Source organism: Odontesthes bonariensis, chromosome 9 (genome assembly GCF_027942865.1).
Source record: "Odontesthes bonariensis isolate fOdoBon6 chromosome 9, fOdoBon6.hap1, whole genome shotgun sequence".
In the NCBI taxonomy this organism is placed as follows: domain Eukaryota; kingdom Metazoa; phylum Chordata; class Actinopteri; order Atheriniformes; family Atherinopsidae; genus Odontesthes; species Odontesthes bonariensis.
Genome location: NC_134514.1, coordinates 38305019 through 38322484, shown reverse-complemented (window position 1 = coordinate 38322484; position 17466 = coordinate 38305019). Strand labels below are relative to the sequence as shown.

Below are 17466 nucleotides of genomic sequence, written 5' to 3'. Positions count from 1 at the left end.
GTACGGAGGCATCGTCGTGATTTTGAAGTGTCCTCAACATCCGTGTTGTGCTCCGTACATTTCCATCACAACTGTTTCACTAAAAATGTGGAGATCGCTGGAATGGTTGGGAATAGGAGACGTCTTTTAGCTGAAGCTGTTCCAACTATTGACATCGCTGGACCTGGTGTGCCGACGGAGACTGTCCCTGCTCTAACTACTGCTCGGGCGCGAAGACAGGTGAGTCTGAAATTTCCAGATCGGACATTACTGGACTTGTTTTTTTTTATATATAATAATGTTCGCTTACTGTTCGCTTCTGAGAGGCAAGTGTCGACACACTGCTATTGGCTGAGAGCACGGTGGATGTATCACTGCGTGCTGCCGCCTGCCGATAGCTGCACCTGAATTGCTGCTCGGAAGCAGGGGACTGCTCGCTTTGCTCTTCGGTCTGCACACATATCCAGCTAGAATTGCTGTCTTGTCTCTCCGGTGATTGCGCCGGCTACGACATCCGAGGCTCCGTGGATTACTCCTACCGATGGCTGCTGTCAGTCGTGCCGAGGCCGGGTGCCCATCTCCCTGCCGCCGACCCGTGAGGATCCGCAGATGGGGCCGCGCACTGGAGGATCTCCGACCCGTTAATCCACGCCATTGTTTATTAAGCTTATATTAAAACCATGTTATTATCACATACGTTTTTTTTTAAGTGGCTGGATTTCAAAGTGCCACTTCGTTAGGTTTCAACGTGTCAAAGACAGCGCAGCAGAATGCCATATCTGCCAAACCGGCATGTTCAAATCTTTTCCAGTTTACCACAGCAAACATACACTAATGTGTCATTTAATTGATAACATCTTAATAATAATCAGCGTGTAGTAGGAGCGATGGCTGTTTTGTGCCCGCCGATCCTGTGCCGAAAATGGTAACTTTCTTTCATTTCCATTACCCATACGAGGTGCAGAGAGCCTCTTCAATATAGATACTAAATCGATTTGTGTGGCTTAAATTCAACAAAAGTTTTTCCACATAATGTTAGAGGTGTGTTCTTTCGACCTGCTGATGTTTGTATCAGAATTTTGGTTCCTTTATGAGATATAGGTCAATCAAATGTATGTTATTTTCGCAGCCAGCCATACTAGCAAATACGGGAGTCAACCCTATGACGTCACGGTCACGTGGCCAATTTCGCACCAAAGGCCACATAATTCACACTTTTAAATGGCCGTTTTAACAAGTTATGCCCTGAAAATTTAGTTCAAGTTGGATTGATGGTTTCAGAAAACGACAAAAATTTAATTTGAATGATAGATGAACATTCATTTCAGTGCATCTTTAAATTGACCCTAGGAGTGAGTGTGGATGGTTGTGTGTCTCGTTTGTGTTTGTTTAAAATGTGCTATATAAATAAAGTGGATTGGATTGGATTGGATTGTCTCAATGTGGCCCTGTGATGGACTGGCGACCTGTCCAGGGTGTACCCTGCCTCTCGCCCAATGACAGCTGGGATAGCCGGTATCGGCAAGAAATCTTTCCTTTTTCCTGCAAAACTCATGGCACCAAAAGACACTAACAACAAAGTATATATTCTACATGAATTTTTATGAATTTTTATGTTGTAGAGTTGTGAATTTATTTTATCAATGGAGAAATTGAGCAGCCTTGCTTTGTTGTCTACAGTAGTAGATCAACCCTCATCTTACTTTGAAGCTCCCAGATCAAGGAAGTGACGTCGACGCAGCTTTAGCAGCAGAAAAGCTATCAGGCTTGTGTTGATAATAATAAACTCCTGGACTATGTACAAACTTCAAAATGCATCGTTTTGTGAGTACAGACCATATTTGTACTACTGTAGAAGTTTGGTGTCATGGCATGTGATTTTAGTGTGGTAATTTTGGAGATACTGCCAGGGTCCGTTAGCGCTTGTACTAAGCTATTCGGAATAACTCAGTAACTCAGCTGATGTTCAGCCAATATCGGAAAAACTTCGGGTGGGCTACTTGGCTGGATGTCACGGTTCAAATGACCCTAGGGATAATCTACTCCGAACCATCACTTTAAGAAATAAATCCAACGTCAAATTATGTCAATGGTATTTGCACACAGACTTCAAAGCTTTTATTAATTTTGTACTAAAGTAGAAGTACTTAACATCTGGAGCTGCTAAAAGGTTTTGGTCGAGCAGATGCTCCTTGACCCCTAGTTAGATATTCCAGGTCATCTGTGAGTTCCTCCAGTCAATTAAGAATTATGGAGCTTGACAATCACAATCACAAAAGTCGCTCTGTGATCATCGACACCGTTATGACATTTATCCTTGCAGGTGATCACTTGTTACTTTTGTTTATAATGCATCTTATCAACACAGTTTTCCTTTTATATTGAGCATTAATAACTATACATCCTTCGTTTTTACTCTCGAGTTCTTCCAATGCGATTGAGTCTGTTTACTAAGGCAAGATGAAATACAGACAAATGGTAGAAATACAAGCAAGGTGGGTGTTCAACAAATGCAGAAATATGAATTGATAAAAGGTTTGACAGAATCAATACAGCTAAACCTGCGGTAGTTTCTTCCAGGACTTAAAAGTATTTTTTCCAAGTTCATATCTAACATGTGCAACAATGAGGAGAAGCTGGTCAGTGGAGTCGGTCTGTGTCCTGACTGTGAAAGGTTAAATGGTCAATAATTATAAAGAAACATCATGTTCTCTATAGGTTTTGCCACCATGTGTCCTCTGTTCTTAGTTACTCTAGCTTACTCTGTGTCTATTGCTATGATTACTCTGCTCCTGAGCTGCTGCAAACCAGCCGTTACTGCTCGATGTAAATGCATCCCTGAATGCACATGGGTGCATGTAATGCATCACCACAGACAGTGGAGTTAAAACTCTGGAATGTTAATGTATGTTCATTTCATCAAAGAAATCCCAAATAAGCTGATATTTTTACGATTATTATAATTTTTAATTTTTATTATTATTGGTCACTTACTATCATACATAATATGGCCTTGTGTTCTCAGTTTGTTTATTTAGCTCCAAGATATGACACTTCAGTACAATGAAGATATGGGGGGAAAAAAACTAAATATATATCCCACAGACATGCATGAACATGCTCACACAAACCCACACCAAATAAGAGCATCCCTTTTTGGTGATCCGTGAAAAAAAATCCCAAAGCGATGTTGTTGTGTCTGCCCCGTCCTTAGTAGATAAAGTTGACCTTTAAGTTTGAGGCTCCCCTGCCTCCCACTTTCTCCTCCCCTTTACTCATCTTCCTGCCACAGCACGATGAAGCTTTCACTAACCTGTTCTGTCAGTGTAGAAAGACGTGTGGGTGATTGAAGCTTCTTAGACTCTTTCACCTTAGCTGTCACTTTCACCTCTGTCACCATTCAGGTCATTGCTTCTTCTTTTTGCCTTAACCTTTTAGTTTTTTTTTTTTTAAATTGACTGTTTTGTGTTAGCTTAGTTGTTGAAATATAAGCTTCTATTAGAGTTATTAGTTTTTCCATAAAATATACTTTGTTATTAAGCAGCTATTACATACGTTTTTTGATACAATTGCTAAATTGTAAAATATTTTATCTGAAAAGTAAGAGTCGCCTGTATAGATCCCCTGAAACTCTTCTTTGATACCCACAGTGGTAGAATATCTGAACTTCCTCAATATAGTAAGAGCACACTGGGAATAGTTATTGATTTTTCACCCCAACCACTAAAATGCATAACAGCCCATTCAACAAAATGCACATGGTTGACAACATAGATAGGTTTAGGACACAGAGGGTCTGATTTGACTGGATATTGGACTGAATCCAACACAAATTTGATCGTTTATATCATCATTCTCCTTTAAATCTCAAGTTTGCCAATGTAAGACTCAATGACTATCACATAGTGTTAAAAGAAACTGTAATTGGTATTCTGCTCAAGAAAACATATTTTTAAAGTGTTAAAAATGAGGGTTGCAGAAGTTTACTGTTACCTTTTTATTGTGTTATTTTATTTATTTAGTTGACAAAATAATTAAATTAGCATGATAAAGGCCACAATAGAGTATCATGAAAGTGATGTTTAGGTGTAACAGACAGGAAAAAACAGGAGATGAGTGAATGGCACACAGCACCAGGGGGAGGTTTGAGAAAGCCAAAGCTAGTTAGGGCCAAGGTGGAGCTGACCAAGCGTGAAGAGACCATGCATTCCTAATGACATATCCTGCGCTCCAAATCAACAGCCTTTGTTTATTTGCTACATGTGCAGAAGACCACAGAGAGCTCGGCATCTCCTGCCATCTCTTGTCATAATTTTACGTGGTGACCGCTGTCACTTTAACTTTCTGCTGTCTTTGACAGATACTTTCTCCATTTCTGTCTTTAATCACGCAGCAAAAACAAAGTTGTTTGTACACTTTTTCCTTAGTTTCCGTTTGATTTTAATCCAGATCTGGGAGCCATTGAGGTATTTGTGTTCTCCACGAGTTCCCCACAAGCCAAGTGCCAGTTGACATTCTAGATTCTTCTCTGTTGTTGTTTTCTTTTTGATTCAGTCTTTTGCGTCTGTTTTCCAGTCTTGATCCTCTACTTAATTTGACTTGTTTTTACTTTACTTTCCAGCTGTCTCTTTGTCCTCCTTTTACCTCTTTCTTCAGTAGCAGTGGCAGGGTTTCCCCAGAGAGGTCCTTCTGGGCTGTCAACTTCTCTGAGCTATCCCTAGTACACTGCTGAGAGGAGGAGGAGGACACTGAGACTAATGACCATGCAGCGAGATCCGCATGCTAAATTTGCACAGACATATCTGCGTCTCCACTGTCAGAGAGATAATAGACTCTATAAGTGACAGACAAGGTCAGACAAACACAGGCAAATGTAATAATTATAATTTATTTTCAGATATAACCACATGAGATAATGAATTTGAAAAGATGTCAAAAAGACATCTAAATAGAATAGAATAGAATGTCTTTATTGTCACTGTACAGGTACAACGAAATTAAGGTGATGCAATATCCCTCCAGGTGCCATATAAAAATAAGAATAAAAAATGGACAAAATACAAAAAACACTAACATGTCCCATTCACAATCCCATTCACACTCAGTAAGAGTCACAATTTAAAAAAAATATTGCACATGCAAATGGTTAATAGACTGTCCCAAGATGTTGATTCAGCATTCACAGCAGCATGTGGGGAGGGGTCAACAGAACTGCGACATCATAGATCCAAGCAGAGCATGTTTCTGTTTGATAGTTGAAGTTGTAATTCCTAAATCATGCCAGATTATTACATTGTTTTTATATTTGAGTATTCAAATGCCCCTTTTGGCATGTTTGACATGCTGTCCCAAATAAACCAATGGAGCTCTCTGAGTTACCGACTCCAGTTGTGCATTTTATATTTTTACAGCTGTTTGTGTAATATTTGAATGAAGTATTAATAACAGGGTACCCGCGGGTTATTAAAAGTATTAAAAAGGCATTGAATTTAGTTGTCCAGCATTAAACGTCTTAAAAGTATTAAATTAGCTGTTGAAAGTCTGGAATTTTTTTCACTGCGGTCTTAAATTTTCAAAAAACATCCGTGTGCAACCTAAATTACCTTACATGCAAGTCCAACTGTTTGGACTTGGTGGTCTTGTTAAGGCTTTCGTCGAACATAACGATGAAGGCATCTGCGCCATTGACTTCTTTCGTCATTTCTTGAGTAATAAACGGTGCAAGACCAAATTTTGTAATATATGCCGTTTTGTTGCTGCCGCAAGAAAATGTGGCGGCAATAGTGGAATCGGGGAACATAAGCTGAAGCAGGTCACCAATGGACTCATTGGCAGTGTACGAGTTGTGGTCGGTTATTGTTTTTAAAACCCACAATACCTCTTTTCGTCGTCCCACCGACAAACGGACGTAGGCCTAGACGTGTGGCCGGTGGGTTTTCCGTTTCGACTTGGTTTCCACTTGTGGAGGTGCTGGTGGTAGAGGTGCTAGCCTGCGTTGGCACACAGAATTGTGCTATCGGTGTCTGTTGACTGGATCCCAATGACTTGCTTGAGAAGGTTGTTTGATTTTTAACTGTTGTGATTGATTTTTCACTGTTACTCAGCATCTCTTTTTGTACATAATCATTGTGTGCGTGTGTGTTTAAGTAAATAAATCTGAGATTTTATAATGCAACTTTAAATGTGTTTTTAATTGTATTTTCCATAAATGTACATTCTTTTGCCAAACAGAGACGTAATCTCTTAAGAGGTAATGGGGGTTAAATGTGATAAGTGCTTTCTTTATTGAATGTCGTTCAATATTTTTTAAATAATGGGTGCGATAGAAGTATTAAATTTTACTTGAAAAGGCATTAAAAAAGGTCTTAAAAGTATTCAATTTAGGTTTAACAATCCTGGGGGGACCCTGAATAAGGACTAAACTAATAAGGCTGATAGTGGTTTAAATTTAGTCTGAGATATATTCAGGACTAAACAAGGGCATCATGTCCAGTGCTCACTGAGTCCATTGAAAGAGAACTTCAGCATCCAGTGTCTTTTCTACTTGGTTGCCATTGAGTTGATTGTTGATACACATTTGGTTGCCATATTTTTGAAATATTGATACAGTCTTGTGTAGAAACCCAGTGATCTGGTCATTTGCTGGTCAAGGTTTATCTTCTACATTATAGGAAAACTGAAATTTACAGTGACATGAAAAACTTTGGGCACTCTGGTTCTGCTGCTGTGAAAAGCTAAGTGTGTAAAAGAAGGTCTGATAGTTTTCACAGTCCAGAAAAAGTGTTTTCCAAGAGATAAACCATAGAACAGTTCAAAGTACTCAAAAGATTTGGGAGGGATTACTTTATATGATCAATATTTATTTATTTTGACTTATTTATTCACTTGTATACAAGAAATGAAAATAAATTGTATCCTACTCAAACGTTGTCTGTTTTTGAGAGTTTATGTATTTAGTATCTGAAGTGGCTCCCATCTGAAATAACACAACCACCAAACAAGTGGCAGAGTGAGCCTCACTCAGTCAGCCTCACTCAGTGAGCCGTCCAGGTTTGCAGGGTAATGTTATGTCCCAGTCCCAGATCAGAGTGGAATGATCCAGCCGCCCCATTTTGATCTGTTCCCATAACTTCACATCATGCTGTGTTCGCTGTACCTTGGAAGTTGGAAGTCGTAAGTCTTCTGCTTTCTGGCTATCAACTGCAAATTCTCATAAATCTCTGACGTGTGAATGAATGGATGGAAGAGGCTAAGGTAGAGGCTGTTTTGTAGAAACTAGTTAATGAGGTGCTAAGTGTGGACCATTTCTCATTTGTACTGTATGTTCTAACTTACTGTAATACCTTGCTTCACAGATTTAGTGAGTTTGTGTCTAAATTTCCATTTGAGTGGTAGCACACATTCTCATGCTGTTGTAGAATCCTGAAGTGTGCTTAGTGTTTTAAGGGGGAACGGCATGGGCTGACAACTGTTTCATTTTTTTTTATAGCCCTGGTCCATAATCTACAGTTTTCAAAGGAGCATGACATCATTATTGCTATTTCTTCTTTTAACTTGTTGCTGATATTATGCTCCAGCCAATTACAGCAAACCTGATGTGAATCATATACCATTAGCCGCATTCGGACCGTAGGAACCTTTTGCAGTTCTTATAACCTTTTCAGGAGCGGGGCCGTTTTCTCCCTCATTCGCACATACAGGAACTCGGGACCACAGCCCTCAGTTCCTGGAACCATTTCAGCTCCTTCTCCTCAGCTGGGTCTGTTCTGGGTTCTATAGGAACACATCTGACGGAGGTGTTTGGTGGTTGGTAGCTCCGCCCTTTTCCCTTTCAGATTTCCACTTCTTCATGTTCCTGATCTGCTCAACTCAAACAGTAGAATAACAGCTGAAATGTTTCCTCATACGACATGGACACAACCTTGGCGTGTTTAATAAGTTAAACCTCCACGTGGTCTCCTTTGTCTGCGGCGCTCTGCTCTCCTTCCTTCATGAAACAAAGAAGTATGGCCTGCGCTCCATCCTTCGTCTCCTGACTCTCTCTGTGTGCTCTTCCAGCCTCCATGTTAGACGCCCGATGTGATCGTCCATGATTAATATCACCATCATACAGACCATGAACACGGTGGCCTCCCCGCTCTCCATGTTAGCTTCTTGGTGGTGTTTTTTCTTCTCTCCTTACTTTGACCGGGTTTTGTTTTGTTCTGTTTTGTTGTGGAATGTGGCGCCAAAGTAACACGTCGCGGTCGCAGGCGGTTGCGTCGCATCAGTCCCGACTCGAGCGAATGCAAACTGAAACAGTTCCGCTGGGGAAGGACAGTTATTAGAATGGAATTCGAGGAGGACCGTTCTTAGAACGCTCTGTCCGAAAGCGGCTAATGTCAGTCACTCACTGAGTTATACGAGATAGGACCAGTTTGGTCACTGTTTAAAAGTGCCTCACAAACTTGATGTTATGTTTGCTCTGCCGTGTAACACATTTACTCTTTTTTTTTTCTCCTCATGTTAATGAAACTTAAGGTATAATCATTTTTCTGACTTGATTGCAGGTTATCCTGTTTTAAAGGGATTATTTATGCAGTAGCTGTAATTCTTTTCCTTTTTGCTTTTTATGTCTTATCATATTTACTCCATATGTTCACAGTAAAACTGAACCCATGGACACACTGGCATACATACACATGCGTGACATGTTCTTACATTGTCACTTCCATGCACTAGTGCTAACATGTGCACATTCTGCTGAGAGCACACATGGACCCAGACATATTAACTCATTCATTCTGTTTCTACATTCACACGACAGCACCCCATTGCTAGGATAAGAGGTGTAAGCCCAGCTTTTCTCTATTTAAACTACTCCAGCACTCTGGATGCCTGCACGGCCTGCATTCCCAGACAGGCATAACTCGTATATGCTACAACCTAAGCACATAGCATGGCATTTTACTGGCCTGTTGTGTTATTGTGACAGGATCAAAGGTTTAACTTGAAAGTCCTCTGCAGAGAAAGCCCTGCAAAAGGTGGTATTGCATTTATGTTGGGTTTTGGCCTGTTTTTACAGTGAACAGTCATGTCCTGCGTGAGTAAGTCAAACAATAAGTAGATTTAACAAGCAATAAAAAGACACATCTGATAAGGCATCTTTCCCACTTTAATGAAGAGCTGTCTTTTATTAAAGACACGAGAAAATTTAAATTCTAAGGCACCGTAAGGCAGGCAAGCCTATAAAATGGATGGAATATAAGGGATTTTGGAGGAATGTTAAAGAGTTCATGGCAATTCTGGAGAAGAGTGGATGATTGATGCCTCTACAGACTCAAGACAGTGTACATATGGCTTTATCATCAGGAGCTCAAGGAATGCTTTATGATAAATGATCATCACTTTGATGATCACCAGCATTTTCCTTGTCAGCACCACAGGTCAACTTTAGAAAGACGTCTCAGTCAACATACTTTTGTTAATGCACGCTCTGCTCTTTTTATACTCTTAAACAAAAGGTAGACATTTTACAGCTAATTATTTGTTCTTGTAGTGTTTTAACTGATTTGGTAACCCTAACCCAGAAACAATAGACGGATGGAGGAGTTTTTAACATGTTTGTTTAACCCCTTCTTTGACTTAAAAGAAAAAAAGAAGCCTACAAAATTGAAATGCTATCTTCACAGAAATATTAAACAGTTTCCCATGAACATTTGGCAATTGCTTTATTAAGTTAAAAAAAAATCTCAAATCAAAGATTGACAATCTAACAAATTCGAATAGTTTTGACATCAAGTAAATAAAGATTTTATAATGAAAGTTGGGTCAATATAGGGACTGAGTCTAAATCAACAAGTGTTAAGACAAAAAAAGAGCCAGGGTATGACGGACTAATCGATAAGTACCCATCAAACAGAAGGCAAGACCGAGACCAAAGTGTTTTTTTATCTACCAAGAAATGAAATTACTTTGACCAAGTTCAAGATCATGAGCAAAAAATTGTGAGATTGATGCCACTGCTCTGTTTGATACAGTTTGCTGTTAATTAGCATTCAGTGCTGGTGCTATTTGTAGTTGCAAGTGGACTTTCTTATATAATGTGAACTCCATCTACCCAACTTTCAAGCTTCAAATTAAGGTTACATTTGAGTAGAACATAAGCAGAGCAGAATTTCAGGATAAGACTACACTCTGCAGCCCCTATGTGTGCTGATCCATGGGCATATTGGAAAGGAGTGCGATAGTTTGATGCTCTTGTCAGTGTGAGCACACACACATGGACACTGTGTTGAAGACGAGCCACTCAGCTGTCAGCTCAGCCACATGTGGCAGATGATGCGCTCAACAATCTCAGTGACAGGCACAAGATGTCCTGGACTGCCAGAGGCATGCACACTGATGCGCACACACACACACACACACACACACACACACGGCGTAAAATGTAGCTCAAGCAGATGCGCTCAGCTGCGAATCGTGCCTAGTGGTCAAATATATGTTTTTAGGGATGAACAGGTTGCTGTAGAGGACAAGGTTGAAGCAAGCGAGTGATCTCTTGACATTTTAACTAATCCCTTCTAGCTTGTGGTTTCTTGCACATTTGCGATATTTGCTAGCAGCCAGAATTGGCTTTTTCACATATGCGGCCTGTCAAGTTAGATTGGACGATGACATGGTACAGACCAGGGATGTGATGGCTCGAATGCTGAAATGGACTGTGATTGGATTTAGATGACACTGCTGGCTCAAGGCTACTGGCCTCTCTGTGTGTTGAGAAGTGGATTTGTTAACTAGTCTGGTGTCTCATACATTGGCAAATCTCTCACCATGAAGCCAGCAGCATTTGTAAGACTTTCTGTGATATAGTTGTATGATTTCCTCCTACTGACAGCTAGCGCTACTATTTTAAATCTTCTGGCAATACTCAGCCTACATACTGCGAGCTACGTAACTTTTTAAAGGTGTTTTGAGGTGGCAGGTGTGACGTGGTTGCCTGGATAGCTTCTTAGGGGAGGTATGATTAGTCCTAGTCAAACTTTGCTGCAACATTTAGAATATCCTGTGACTCTTCTTATTTGTTTATGTACACAAAGCGCTGGCAGGTCACAGTGGCATTGCGGGATTTGTGTTGAGAACAGGCTGTACCTGCCACGGCCCCATGTCATGTGGCTTTGGGCAAACACACGGTTCCTGTCAAATACAGTTAGAGCCCTGCTCAGCAGCCTACTCTGTATGGCAACCCGTCAGACGCCAGCTGAACTTTTCATTTGTCAATTCTAAAAGGTTAACACTAAAATCAGCAGCGACAGATGCAAATGGATGGATGCTCTCTTAGTTTTTTGTGCAGGGATGCTTGATGTGCCTAGACCACCTTGCATGCTCCCTCCTGCCTCCCATATTCTGAGTCATAGCCTCTCTTTAGCCTCTCTGTTCCCGTCTCAGAACACTTCTGTGTGCAGGGTAGGTAATAATAATAATAATAAATTTATTTGTATAGCACCTTTCACAGAAAATAAAATTCACAAAGTGCTTCACAATACGATGCAAGTCAACATTTCATATACACATCATATACATATACAAAGCATGAGGCTACAGAGCAGATGGGCACTTTAAGTACAGATAAAAGCTATTTTAAATAGGTGGGTCTTCAGATTTTTTTTGAAAATGTCTAAAGAAGTTGCAGACCTTAGACCGAGAGGAAGAGAGTTCCAAAGAGTTGTAACACCTCACCCTTTCTGGGCCTAAGTAATGTATATTTGGGTTTTGGGCAGTTTGCCCTAGATGCCCATATAGTGTACCCATTTGTATTTAATTTTAAAATCCATTTTATAACCTATATAAATAATTGAGACAATAATTGTCAAATTACTGCCTAGTGCAGAATAAAGCTTGAGAAAGTAAGACCTAACAAAAATGGAGAATTTACTATTTAGATTGAACCCTGTTCTTCTCGCTGTCAACTTTGGTGAAATGAAAAGTTTAAGGCATACTCATGTTGTTTATTGTTACAGGTGGAACTGAAGATGAAATATAATGACCAGCATTGCAAGTCCAGAGGTCTTCTTCCAGGCCATCGCTGGTATGAGATTCAGGCCTACAGAGCTCTAAACCAGGCTCTAGGGAGGTAAGTCTGGCCTCCTTAACACACTGTGCTACAGGATGTCTTACAAATCTCTTTTTGTGCTCTCTTACATAATGAAACCTTCCATCTTCATTTCCCAGGTGTATTCGCCACAGGAATGATTGGGGTGCTCTAATTCTCGTGGATGACCGGTACAGGAATAATCCTAATAGATACATCACAGGTTATTTATGATCAGCTTATTTCCCAAATTGCACAATCTCTCATTTTGAACACTAGGTGGCAATAGTTGTCCATTCTAAGATTTTTAGAAGCATTTGTCTCTTTATCTCAGGTTTGTCTAAGTGGGTCCGTCAGCTCGTCCAGCATCACACCACCTTCAGCAATGCCATGCAGTCTCTGGAAGCATTCTCTCAGGTGCAGCAGAAGGTGGAGGTAGCCCCAGCCCATAACCAGACTCTTATCTCTACTGTTGAGAGTCAGAGTCTGTCCAAGGCTTCAGAACTTGAGACACCCAGTTCCTGTGTCAAACCACCTGAACCCCAGCCGGACACGAGGCTCTCAACCTTTAATTCTTTTTCTCAAACACAGCTCAAAGTTGAAAACAATGATCAAACAGGTGAGATAAATAGAAGTATTAATAGTTCATAAGAGTTTTGGAGCTCACGAGTTTATCTAAGGCCTCAGAAATATAACAAGTATATTTAAAACTATTTTTTCTTGGTCCAGAAAGTCCCATGTGATAAAGTTGATGTTGAATTGATTAGGAGGGTTTTATTTTTGTGGGATTGGTGGAAATTATTCGTACGCTTTATTCTTTTTTATTGATTTTTACCTTGTGTGTGTATGGACTGTCTTGCTTTTCTTGAAAAAAAAAAAAAAAAAGAGCCACTCAAGGATCAAGCTGATGCTTTTCTCTACTTTACTTTTTTTCATAATAATCCTCAAAAAAAAAAGTATAATACGAGGCATTGGTACCTGATTACGACACGCTGATAAGGGCTTTGTACTTATCCATAACCAGTGTCTTTGTGTTGATATACCCATTTATGAAAAGATGGGCAGAAAGTGAGTGGATAACGCCACACACGCCATATTTTGAATATGGAAGCAGCTCATGCACATTTGCGGCTCTCTGTTGTATTGACGTGTGGTCTAATGCTGAGATGATCAGACTTCCTTGGAGAAAGCTGGCTGGGACTATCAGCGTTGGGTTATATGAAATGATGGGAAGTTATCTCAGGTTTTAAAAAGCATAGCCTCTCCTCCTTCTCTACCACAGTAAATGTTTCACAACCTCTTCCAGTTTCAGAACAACTGAAAACACCTTGGGGGTGTCGTTACCCTGAAGATGCATGGATAAGATGGGTGTTTGTCAGCAGCACACACTCAACGTTGTGTGTGGTGCATCATCAGTGTTTCCTACAAACTTTATAAAGAAACAGCTTTCATTTGATGTAATTCCTTTTTGCACTGAGGAGTACATGAGAATGACATCACCACATGGAAATGTTTTGAGGTGACATGTTTGCACATCGCTTTGGCGAGCACCCATTGTCTTCGGGGTCATGACGAGGTTGAGCTGTTTGCCCAGTTGAATTCAGTGTGGTGGATAAAGTGGTAGAAAGGCATTAGCCCCCCTTCCTCCACCCCTCATAGTTGGGGGTGGGGGGGCCATGGAATCAGTTGAGTGGCTTGCCTCATTACTGTAAGGTCTTTTGCGTGCCTGAGTGGCGCTGGAGCGAGCTGATGAGCAGATGTTGGACTGTTGCTTTTAATTAAATCCCCATGACCTTTGTTTGGGTTATATTGAGCGTATGCCTACATTTATTATGTCTTTATTTTCCCTGGGCATTCACAGCACTCTTGCAGTTATTTTTCTGGTTTTAAGATTAAATGTCTTCCCTATGATCTGATTTCAAATGTTAAAAACTATTTTTACCTCCTTGATCCAGAAACATTGAAGATGCACAGAGCAGCTCAGCCCCTCTACCACATCTTCACCTGCAGCCCCACTAGCACCAACTTCAAGAAGTCAATCTTTAAAGCAAAAGCTCCCAGTAATATCGTCCAGCATGAGAACCACCAGAAATCCTATCCACCACTGAAGCCTGCAACATTTCGCCTCAAACAAGGAGCTGAAGACGGATCCAGTGATGTCAAAGTGGAATCTGGTGAACTGGCTCCAAAGGTGTCCATAGTAACAGCACCCTCCAGGTGTGAAAATGAAGCACCATCTGACAACACTTCTGATGAAGATGAGGACAAGACCATTTTCTTTACTCCAGAACTTTTTGAGGGAGAGGGAGATGAAAGTAGCCCACAGAAGGAGACAACGACTGAGTCACTTCCCAGTATTGTCCCAGTTCCAAAGAATCCCGCTCTGCTATCAGAGGAGCCGTTTGTCTCTGAACAGGACCAAGGGTTAGCCTCGGTTTCTGATGGGCTGAGTCCAATTTTAGTCACTAAGGAGAGCTCAGAACTTGCACAGGGATCTAAAGAAGAAATTAGAGGACAGGAGCACAGTGAGAAGGGAGAGGAAGTTGAAACCCAGAGCAGACAGACAGGCAGAAGGCTTTGCAGGCTGTCCAGATCCAGGCAGAGACCCCCCCCCACTCAAACAGGTAACCAACAGCCTGTACACATGAAATAGTTCAGACAAAGCAGGACAAAAAAGGTCTTCTACTAAGTGTTGGCAGTAGTTCACACTTAAACAAGTGCAATGAAAATGTTCAGTTTATAGCTTTGTTACATCTACACATTCCATGTTGAATTTTTCCCCTTCATGTTTCAGAATTACATCAGTGTTGTGTTGTCAAGTACCTACGTATGTCACAACGGCCTCAGGCAATTAGACCACACACACTAATACCATGCATGCTGTAGATGCTGAGGTTTCAACCATCGTATATCATCTTCTAATGTCGTGTGACAGCTTATCTTATTAAGCCTGTTCTCAGTTAACTAAGCAACATTATTGTTGAAAGTGCTGCACTGATTCAATGCCTCTCTCAACAAATCATTAAAATACAAAAGCAGTATCTCATCCGTGTTTTTTAAATGGACGTAATCATTTAGTTGTGTTTAATGATGTGTCTGTAGGTAATGGGAGAAGAACGTGCATATTGTATCATGCCTGATTTAACCTAAGGGGACACTTTAATTTTCCAATTTAATTTCCAATTAAGTCATTTCATGCTAGAAACTCAAGTGCTTTAAAGGGGGACATGCATTTGTTTCACTTTCAAACGTTTGCATTTATTTTGGTAAGTGACAATAAAATGGAATGTTTGTATTTTATTGTTTTTTTTTCCCTTGTTCTCCATAACAAGTAGAAGTCCAGGATTAAGAAGTTTACATCATAAAATAAGAGGTAAAAAGGTTTCACAAATGAAGTGCAAAGTCTAGAATTGCCATTATTATTTGGATGGTTAACAGATTTACTGACCTTGAGGTGGTCATTTTAAACTTGAATCTGTTTTCCCATGACGTTGCATGAATAGAGAGCATCGGTTCATTAAATCTTACTTTCACTGTTGACTCAATAACACAGAATTTGACAGAATAGTCTATTACTATACTTGTTTTTTTTATACTATATTTTTGCTATAACAAAAACGGATCATCTTTACATGGGGGAATTTGATGGATTGTTCTATTAGAGTGCAGCTCTTCCCCTCCTACATGTTAATATAAGTTCACATGACATTTACACTGTAGCTTCCATATTTGTAGTCATTGAGTGTTATTTGACTAATGTATAATTGAGGGCCATTCACATCCTAATCTCCCTTTTATGCTTTTGTGCAGAGGAACAGTTGTTGTTTGCCATGTCTGCTTGTGTAATGCAATCTCTGTAATCAGCTGTTTAAAGGGCACATTAGGTTGGTAAACCAGAGAAGTGGATATCATTTAATCAAAGCAATGCTAAATGGAGGTTCATCACACAGGCTGAACTGAGAGGAGGCCTAACCATGTCATAAAACATGATCACAGTGATATGATTTGTCTCATTACATAACAAACTTCACCAGTGTGTCATTTGTGTAGAGGAGGAGACGAGTGTTCCATTAAAGTATCTCTTTGTTCATCAGCTGCCTAACCAAGACCCTTGTCTATGTAATTGTGCATGACGTTAGCAAATCGTTAGCATAATCAAAACTCAGAGTATGGAGAAAGCAGCGAATGAGTGTTAAAAGCATTGAAGGCCCACATTACTAAGACTGTGTCATTCAGCCCTTCCCCAACCAAATCATTAATGCTACACACAAAATAGTGTTCTTCAACCAAAATCACAAAGTGGAAATACAACAGAACAAGCTTCCCATTCATATAGTACTTCACCGAATGTGTAGTACCACAGTGCTATTTGCTTGAATTAAATTGTAGTATTGACAAGGGTCAGGCACCTTGTTTACGCAGTTACTAATCAGAACTGGAATGGAGTTGAAACTACGGTATATTTTCAAGGTGTCTGGACCTAGAAACACTTTGCAACAAATAGATTGAATTCTGGATGCTGGATCAGGTAGAACAGAAGTGAACACGTCATCAGAAGTTTAATACATCCAGCTCTGTATACCAACAGAAAGTCCAACTTATCTAAAGACACAATCTGCTAAATAAAGCATTTGAGGCCTTCAGCAAAAACCCCAAAAAACTGTAGTTGTGGTATGAAGGCAAGGAACAGAAGCTCAGTTAAAAAGGTTTTTGTATAGCGGCAGTTAATGGCACAACCAGGCCAAATATCTGGAGTGAGAGATGGCAGAAAACCCCAGTAGATGACTGGAAAGTAGTCATATTAAGTGATGAGGTCTGTGTCGGAAATGGAAAAATGATGGTCAAGAGATCAACGGGAGGGAAAAATGACACCTCAGTATCAATATTCAACTATATAGTGGATTTGCTATTTTGGACACCTTCAAATTTACTCCACCGTGGTTAAGACGGAACATAAGAGACATTCTCCATCCTATGATTTGCATCTTTGAGGATAGCAGTACATACTAAAGTAATATCATGAGCCCAAATGTAGGCTTATTGAGAGCTACTTCAAGGTCAATGAAGGCTGGGTCTCGTATTTTTCTCCAGTTACTGACCTCGACATCGACTGATCATTCACAGAACATTAAGGCTACGTGCCCACGACAACGGTAACGACAGATAAACGCAGAACATTTCGACAGATGTGCCTATCTTGCACACGGCGACGGCGTTTTTAGGAGTTCAAAACGGAGAAAACGCAAACGCCCTCCAGAGTGGAGATCTTGAAAACGATCCAACCTCTCGTCGCCGTAGGAACAGTTCAAAACGCAGAAGTGCGTTTTTTGCACACGTTAAGTGGGTAGTTCTCCATGAACGACTCCCATATCTCACTATATTTATTTTGGACACTCTCCCAATCCACATTATCCACT

General features: G+C 40.4%; 1 protein-coding gene across 1 annotated transcript in view; it reads left to right on the top strand.

Moving 5' to 3' along the window:
* The window catches only part of brip1 (BRCA1 interacting helicase 1), a 62703-nt gene extending 46447 nt beyond the window's left edge, over window positions 1–16256 (top strand). The window contains exons 17-20 of the mRNA XM_075474187.1: window positions 11979–12091; window positions 12190–12272; window positions 12384–12668; window positions 14005–16256. Coding sequence (XP_075330302.1) covers window positions 11979–12091; window positions 12190–12272; window positions 12384–12668; window positions 14005–14702 — 1179 coding nt within the window. The 3' untranslated portion in view covers window positions 14703–16256. The remainder of the gene's footprint in view (window positions 1–11978; window positions 12092–12189; window positions 12273–12383; window positions 12669–14004) is intronic.
* The last annotated feature ends 1210 nt before the right edge of the window (window positions 16257–17466 follow it).